The sequence below is a fragment of the Etheostoma cragini genome, chromosome 3, assembly GCF_013103735.1.
Source record: "Etheostoma cragini isolate CJK2018 chromosome 3, CSU_Ecrag_1.0, whole genome shotgun sequence".
Classification (NCBI taxonomy): domain Eukaryota; kingdom Metazoa; phylum Chordata; class Actinopteri; order Perciformes; family Percidae; genus Etheostoma; species Etheostoma cragini.
Genome location: NC_048409.1, coordinates 18,684,413 through 18,693,719, shown reverse-complemented (window position 1 = coordinate 18,693,719; position 9,307 = coordinate 18,684,413). Strand labels below are relative to the sequence as shown.

The 9,307-nt window shown below is 39.0% G+C and overlaps 1 protein-coding gene across 3 annotated transcripts in view; it reads right to left on the bottom strand.

The window, feature by feature from the left end:
* The window catches only part of veph1 (ventricular zone expressed PH domain-containing 1), a 74,647-nt gene that overhangs the window by 36,762 nt on the left and 28,578 nt on the right, over positions 1–9,307 (bottom strand). For 2 of the 3 annotated variants that reach the window (XM_034867122.1, XM_034867123.1), the window contains 2 exons: positions 6,698–6,861; positions 3,353–3,562 (listed from right to left, as the gene is read on the bottom strand). In XM_034867122.1, the coding sequence (XP_034723013.1) occupies positions 3,353–3,562; positions 6,698–6,861 (374 nt within the window). The remainder of the gene's footprint in view (positions 1–3,352; positions 3,563–6,697; positions 6,862–9,307) is intronic. The other variant, XM_034867124.1, reaches the window with a different exon arrangement.

The window sequence follows — 9,307 nt, the reverse complement described above, 5'->3', positions numbered from 1 at the left end:
CACACACACACACACACACACACACACACACACACACACACACACACAAACACTGAGAAAGACACAACTTGGCCCACTCTTTTCCATTACTCCATTATGATAATCCCCAAAACACTGGGAGCCAATCTCCTCTGTCAAAAGCACATGTGTTTTGTGTGCAGGAGATAGAGTATCGGTTAAAATACTTCATTTATCAATAAATGAGTTCGATGTTATAAAAAAAGAAAAGAAAACACTGCATCAGTCTAGCGACAAGCCTTTCTTTCCTTGTTTGCTCCGTAAATTAGTTTTCCCTGACTGTCCAGCAGCAAACTGAGCTCTGCTTTCTTTGGAGCTGCAGTCTGGCACTAACAAGCCCCATGGAGATACTGTAATGCTGTGTGTATGAATGTGTGTTTTCTTTCCCATACCGCACATTTGGGACAATAAGTATACTGTATATCAAGGGAGGGGTGATTTAACCTTTGAAATCTAAACATTTATATCTGAACAGAGTAACTGTGAAGAATTTCAGCAAAGTACATCAAAAGAGATATTCCCTAGGTGCAAAAACAACCCACTTCCCTTATCAAAACTTGATGTTAACTATTAATGAATAATATGCAGTGTTACCGTAATAAGTAAAAGAAAAAGAAAACCTCGGCCAAACATTCATCTAAATATGTTGGTTATTATAGGCAATTCAATTGATTTATATAAAAAATCTAATCTAAAGTCAAGTTTTTCTTTTCTTAATTTAAATGCTATTATGTCATTATGAAGATTGTAAACAATGCTAACAATTTTAAAACAGTGTAGCGTTATGATGGTCAAATTATTGTTTTATGGAAACGATGATATAAAACTGATGGACCAGTAAAACAGCAACAGCTGTCAGATACAGTCTTAGTTTAACAGCCTACATTTTGTCAAAGGCAGTTTCTTTCTCTCAGTGTACTCTGATGAACATGGCGGTATATGCTAATCTAACACTCAATAAGACCAGAAACACAGTATAGACTAACTCTCTTTAGGAGGTAAAGGAAGCAAGAAAGAGTGTTGCAATCCTGTTAGAAAAAGTACAAATGGACCCCAGTGAGACAGTGTGTGTATGCCTGCATGCGTGTGTGTGTGTGTGTGTGGGTGTGTGGCACAAACACAAACCCACAGGAGGTACTCTCCAGTGCCATCACCAGGAGGTCTCTGCAGAGGCATTTCCCAGAAAAACATGCGGTATTTTCCAAATGGCTTCAATGTGAAAAAAGACAGGACACTAAGGTCTTACTTTGTGCATGTGTGTGTGTGTGTGTGTATTTGTATCTGTGCTGAAGCCGGGTTGGCAGGTTTGACAAGAAGATCGAGGAGGAAAGGTTGCTCTGGAGTAATAAAAAAAACTGCTTTAGGGATTCCAGACCTATGATCTGTGTGTGTGTTTGTGACAGTCATGCCATATTTTCCCCTTACGTTAATTTCCCCCCATTATTGTTAAACTGCCTTAAATGGACCCAGGGGAAAAGAGGGAGACTGTAATGTGTGACTTCATCCTATCTATCATTAGTGGACAGTTATGTGTTACTTACTACGTCTGCACAACACAAGTTGACACAACATGCAATATTTACTCATTTCAACAAACTAGGATTTTGTGTGAGAAAAAGAAATTGTTCTCAATGTATGTTGCATGTTAACAAGCATTTTAATATCAGTAAAGGAAAGTGCATCCGCCAACCAGAGATGGCGCCGCTTCCATTAGGCTCGGCAGCGGACGTAGCATAGGGCACAGTTTTTGGAAATAATGGATTTTGTACTGAGCAAAGATGTTCTCATCACAGGCAGGGAGTGAACACCAAAATACCTTGGAATATGCAAACTGCTGCCAGATAACAGGTTTAAAAAAATATTACATTTGTGTTTTCCCTTGATGTTTGCACGTTAGAGGCTAATGTCAGGTATGTTAACCCAATGTGGCTGTAGATGCACTATCTGGTGTATCATGTATCATCCTTTCTGTGTGTACGTACACACTGCCACCGACGTTAGGGGCAAAGAAGCTCTAGTTAGCCGCTGCTTGCTTCTGATCCGCGTCATAGCTCATTACCATAAAGTTGACCTAATTTCAACTTCCTGATTTATGCTTAACATGCTTAAAAACACGACGTTGACAGATTTGCCGCTCCTTGCAGCTGAGAGGAGCCGGCTTCCATTGAAAATGAATGACTTCCGGTAACTTTACCTTAAGTACCATTACAGGCAAATAAGCAGGTTAGTCGAGTGTTTAACTAATGGGTTGGCCAAAATGCGGCTCATGGGACACATTACGCCTGCTACGAAACTAATTTTGATGTTGTAAGCCCAAGCAAGTAGTTGAAGTTTTATAGGCAGTATTTTGAGAAATTATTAACAGCTGCATCAAAAATGGTTGAAGCAATTACATAATGCCAGGCAGGAAGGTATATCACTTAAGTGCAATTCAGTTGAGGTTAACCCTTTTTGAAGAACACATTGTTCCTCTGTAATACAACTGACTTTCTGTTTCTCACAATATGTATAAAACAGAACCTTTCTTGCTGTTAATGTTCCCTTAAATTGTTTCATTCTTGCACCATTAGGCTGACACTGCTGCTCTTTAACTTTTCCTTCAAATTAGATTTTCTGTGTTTCTTCTTCTCTGTTCAGCTGCAGAGACTGAATTCCGAGAAAACAACATGTTTGTTTAGGACAGAGGCTCCAGAACACTAATGTAAGTATTAGACAGCAGTTTAAACCTCTGCATGTGCCCAGCTTGTCCGGTGGGTTAGAGTGTGTTTTACACTTGGCAGGACAACTGAGAACAAGTTATGTGAGAGGGCAGCCAGTTCCTACCTACTCTTTTAAATGTGTGTGTAAATGCTCTAATAGAATTATTCACAAGCCATTTTACACGAATTTGAGTATTTTTGCACCCTGTTCAAAGTAAGACTGAGTTCAAGGACTCTTTTCTTGTCCCTTCATGTTCCTTAATTGGAGTTTGTGAATCATCTATTTTTTTTAAAGAAATAGTTTGACTTGTTGGAAAATACACTTATTCAGTTTCTTGTAGAAAGTTAGATGAGAAGATCAATAAAACTTTGATATCTGTACAGTAAATACAGAGCTGCAGTAAACAGTTGGTTAGCTTAGCTTAGCACAAAGACTGGAAACAGAAAAACAACCTGGTCAGTACAAAGGAAACAAAATCGTTCTGGCAGCATCTCTAAAGCTGATATCATTAGTCAGCTGAAAAACACGTTTCCACTGCTAAAAACAAATGTAAACTTGTTAATTTGTGTGTGTTTTGAGTGTGTGTGTGTGTGTGTGTGTGTGTGTGTGTGTGTGTTTGTGTGTGTGTGTGTACCTCACTGATGATACCCACGGCACCATGGATTTTGGCAATGTGACCCAGGAGAGCAGGGTATTTTTGTCCAACCGTTCTCAGCGTTGGCAGAAAGCTGACCAGTGAGGAAGGGCTGGCCTGAGACACGTCCACAAGCGCACCCAGTAGGGCATCAGTTAGGGATTGGTCTCCTAGGTAACTGACTAGTGTGGGCACCTGAGGGCTTAACATCTGTTTGGGTGAGAGAAAACAAAGATTATTATTGTTCACTTTTGAATAAAGAGAGAAATTTTCTCTCTGGAAAACACGAAAACACATGTGTGTGTGTGTGTGTTTGTGTGTGAGTGTTATTTGTGTGTGATGATCGGGTCATGTGTAAATTTGTGGATGTCATGGATGAGCGATAAGCATCTGTATAAAGGGTGATGTATGACTGCTACAGTACTTATTAATTGTTTATTTTATTATTATTTTTAACATTATATACATTGTATGGTAAGACACTTTTAACTTTAAGTCTTAATGGATGGGTTGCCTGTAAAACTGAATTGCCCCTTGGGGACTAATACAGTTATCTGAATCTGACTCTGAATAAAGCAGTAATCCTGGGACTGTTTTGGCACCACCACTTAATACCAAACAGAGGCTTGATGTGTCTTTAATGAAGGCTGAAGGTGAGAGGAGTGACCTCGGAGTGAAATGAACAGACTGGTTACTGAATAATAAACAAAAGCTTGACTGTAGGACTGTCTGGGCCATCTCAGGGAATAAACAGCTCTTCCTCATTATCTGGACTGGTCACACTGAACTGCACTAGACTGGACTGAATCAGACTAACAATGGTCACCGTTGCCGGCCCTCCTGCTGCTACTTTATGAGTCACTTGTTTTGAATAATCATATTCATATAAAACATTATCTGTTTCTCAGGAAAAAGATGCTTGACTCCATAAAACTAAAGTTACATGATTTCAAAGTTCCATATTTTTTACATGTTTAATCGTTTCAATACTGCATCACTTCCAGAAAGTGAATATTAGGATTGCAGATGATTTGGCAACTTTTGTGATGAATGCAGCCACAATCACAACAGAAATATCTTGTGTGTCTTGTGTGGGGGGTGGAGATTAGAATAACTCCAGATGGCGGGTTTTACCACCATGTTTTCCCAATATGTTTGCTGGTATGCGGTACTTTCCTCTAGTGGTGTGTGTACTGCAAAATCTGGTAGTAATTCAATACCAACTAAATGCAGGGCCAGTATCACCGATACTGACACAATACCGATACAATACAGATACTTTTTAATAATTAAGTTGGAATCATGATCAAATTGCTAAATCAGATGGAATTTTCATGACATTTAATTGTTTTTGTGATTTTTCCTTTGGATTATTAATAAATTAAAACCCTATGCTATGCTTCTATAAACATGTTGTCTTAACACTGTATTTTATAGCCTTTTTACAAATTAGTCAGCTTGTTGTTTAATTTTGACCCAAAAATATAGCCACACGGCGCTGCTCTTCCACTCTGCCATTCTTCTGCAGCTCTGTCCTGCTTGTGTGTGTGTGTTGCTGGCCGCTCCCGGGCCTGGCGGTTTGCTTGCTTGCTGGTTTGCCCAGTCCCAATGAGTCATGTGACAGTACAACATCAAATCACAAGAAGAGGGAAGTGTGCCTTGGACTGTGACAGGAGCAGCACTTACACAGATACCAACAGCCAAGTGTTCTCTTTGATGAAACCACAGAAGTGCATACTGGAGAAAAACTGAAACTTAAGTATCAGTCTCATTACAGTGGTATGGATCAATATCAATACCAACGTTGGTATTGATATTATCAATATTTGATGGATCGTCACCACTACTTTCCCCTCATGTTGAACATCAGCAGCTCCGCTCTGAAATATGCAGGATTAAGGGAATTCCTACTGAGAAATGTACACCCCACATGCACTGCTCTATTACCTCACTTTGGAATCCATTCCAGTGGCTGCTTTCTATATTTCGACATGAGCTCATTGCAGGATATGGTGAAGTTGAACGGTAAAATGTCTGATTAAGCTTGACTCATGGGGAGAAATGTTACAAATCTACATTGTAAGCCAAATTCAAGTTAAGCATAAACTTATGTCATGAGCGCAGAGAGCTCTGGTTTAGTTGGATTGTGCCTTATTTTCAGATAACTCAACAGTCTGATGTATTCACTACCTTATTGACATTGAAATGATAGTATATAATACAGCTGGAAGGCTGCTTGTTTTAGGTGTTAATAGGCTCCTTGAAACAGTTGACGAAGAAAGTGCCAAAAAAAGGTTTTAAAAAATATGATAGAATTGAAGTAAAAAAATGTAAATGCAAGTAAAGTGACAATGGTATAAGTGGGATAATTCACTTCAGCTCTTGTGGTTATAAAAAATAGTCTGCAATGTAAATAGTTTTATTTACCCACAGTCAGGGCCTGACGTTAATGTGGCAAGTGGACACTTTTTACCAGCCACTTTTTTGTCTCACAAAGGTGAAAAACAGGATTTGCTGTGTCTCTAGGATACTATCCTGTCCTATTCATGGTACTATTGTTTACGTTGCGCCCTAATCCTGTGCTGAAGTAGGGGGGCCCGCCTTGATAGTCCCGCATAACGGCATCATTTCCTATCCTGGGTTGGGACACAAATTCATAAGGTTTGATGGAGTATTTACTGGACTTTAACTTATCACTGCACCTACAATAATGTAGCTGTCCTCAATTTAGGTCATCCTGTACATCTCATCTTAGTTTTTTTTCTGCATGCGCCAGTCCCAGGGGAACGGAGCACAAGCCCTTCAGCAAGCCAACAGGATTAAAACAGCAGCAAGTTTCATCAAATTTATAGTGAAAAAACGTTACAGCGTACATAGATGTTAAAATGTTTATATGTTGGCAGGACATCTTTTGCTGTATGTTGTGTTGGTAAATGTGAGATGTTCGAGTCACACACGTCTCGTCTTCAAATCACAAACAAGGAAATGAATTTGACCCGTTCTCACTCCCGCTTAGTCAGTGGCTGCACGTGGGACTGCTGTCGCGAGTAATGAAAATGTGATAGGGGGCCCCGGCTGTCAATCAATATCTTACAAGGATGCGGGCCCCTGATTGGTCCGGGCCCGTAAGCAACGGCATACCCTGGTTACCAATAGTTATGCGTCCGAATCACTCAATTCTCATTGGTTACCTGCCAATATGGCAGGTAGATTGACAGTGTTACCTGCCAATTACAAAATTACCCCGCATTTGGCAGGTGGTCAGGTGTTAATTTCAGGCCCTGCCAACAGTACATTGTGCTGTATGTCCTAAAAAACTACAGAAAAAGACACAAAAACACTCACAAGTGGATGTTGCTCAGCAACAATTTGAATGAGTCTGATCAGGTGCTGTTGTTCTGGGGATTCCAGCTGTGACATCATGGCAGTGAGGTTGCCTAGGTGAGAGTGGATGGTATCCAATTGTCTGGGGTAGACTGAGGGCAACACTCGTAACAGCATGTGGTTACCTGCAAAAGAGAGAGTTGCTGACAGTGAGCCTCATAGTCAAATACAACTTGGTGACCATTTGGATACTGAAAATGGTTGCCATATAAAACAGTAGTTAGACAGACAAGACATGTTAAGTGTCCTGTGTAAACAGTGGAAGTAGAGACATAGGTCTATTGTTTTTATAAAAAGCCCAAAATACGAGAGTGGGTTGGCACTGATAGCTGTTTCTATACTTTTTCCACTCCATTGATATCAGTGGGTCCGCTAAATAATAGAAAAAAACAACAAAAAGGATTAATTGAAGGTAGCATTTAATGATGTGACTGTTGTATTAGGCTGCATTGGTTTTGGCTGGGTAAACCTAATAAACTGGCAACTTACTCCATCAGACTTCTTGTTATTGATGTTACAGCATTCCCAGATCTCAACAATTAACTTGGTGACTATAATATTATATTGCCAAGAGAACTTAAGCCAAAAATAAATCAGACCCAAGTTGCATGAAACCTAAATTTTCTTTAAAGCTTTTTGTGGCGTAGCTCTACTGTAACATCACGCATATTTGCCAAAACTGTAATTTTTCTCAGAAAACACACACAATGATTTTATGATACAACATCTGTGTTCAGTAGATTCAGAGAACATTTTCCATTTGTTGGCAACATTGCTTCAATGATGCTGATGCAGGAAAAAGGAGTCAGTGCTGACGCATGATTGTACATAAAGGCATTTCTAAATCAGCACGCAGCCCAACAAATCCCACAGCATTTCCTAACAGCCTTTGACTCATGTAGGAAACATCTTTAAAGAACAAAGGCTCTTGTTTTCAAATGGTAGGTTCATTATTGGTCACATTTCAAGATTTCAAACAATGACTTTTGTGTCCAACAGCAGTATAAGAGAATAGCAAGACCAACATTTTAGTTTGAACGCATAAGGTTTCAGGTTGAGTCCCATGTGAGGATTAAATAAGATATATAAATAATTAGATTGAATTAAATGTCCAATATTTCTCCATTTTATTAACTCCGCCGAGAAGTTTGTCTGTTTGTTTGTTAGTTTGTTTGACTTTTTACAGGATTTCATAAAAAACTACTGAATGAATGAAACTTGGTGAAAAGGTATAGCATGGGCAAAGCAGGTGCCCATTACATTTTGGAACATCTGAATCCCATTGCAGATACACAAACTATTTTTCACTTTCGTTAACATTGCGAGAAAGGACTTTTGTGCTGCATTTATGCTCATTTATCATGAACATCTGGGTCTATAATATTTCAAACAGCTAGTACATGGTGAACTTTTGTCATTTTTTTTTAAATATTACAGCAGGAACTAAATAAATGGTTCATACAGGTACATACATAGCTATTACTTTAACCACAGGTTTTATCCTGTAACAAATGACTGGTACTGATCAACAGAGAGGACTGACTGTTCTGCAATGTTCTGTGCAAAGGCAGAAGAGGGAAGAAGAGTTCACATAAATATTTAGAAGATGGTTGCTGGCTCTTGTTATGTCCCTTTCTCTTCCCTTTAATCACAGATTATACGGTATATCACTCACACACCCACACCCACACTACACTTAAGACACAAATCACCATAAAAAGAGACAGATACAGCACATGTGCAGAAAAAGAGCTGGTAATTGTTCAGAAGAATGTTAAAAGGCAAGAGGAGACAAAGTCTGCACAGAAACACACTGAAGAGGATTTATATAGCCTGTTAGAGCAAACTCACCCATGTCTAAAAACACAGACAATACATGTGAGACATGAATATACCCTTTTGATTATATGATTCATATTTTATTTTGTTAAACCACCTCACTTGACTCCCGCTCCTGTATATGTGTGTGTGCGCATGTGTGTGGGGGTACACAGTATTTGACATTTGTCCTTTCATTCCAGCATACACCCAACCCATAACCATGACTTACAAATCTCAATAAAATATCCTGTAATGACCTTTGTTTCTGTAGTACACAAAGCTAACATTTTTGAAAGGCCCCTCAGATATTTTCCAAGAAATCTGAGAACTGATCAGTCAGTATTGTTAACTTGTGAGGCAGGAGAGGACATGATGGTTTTCTTTTGGTGTGCTGTTTTCAAAATGTCACATTAGAATCACAAAGTGAGTCACAAAAAGACACTTACCAATTCTGGAGAGACACTTAACTTTCACTAGGTATCACTAACAGCGCTGGGACCAGTGCATCTAAATCAAATAACTTTTTAAGATTATTTTCAGATCTTAAAAAGTTATTTGATTCAGATGCACATGCGTATTTCAATTTTCTACATGTTAAACAAAAACATTTAATCCCCCCAAGGACTGAAGACCGAAACCCAAGTGGATCAAGATACTTTTAAACTGAGATAAAGGATAGCACATAAATGACTGAAAGAGAAAAAAATTCACATTTCCTTAAAATCCCATTGCCATGGCGCCATGTTAGCG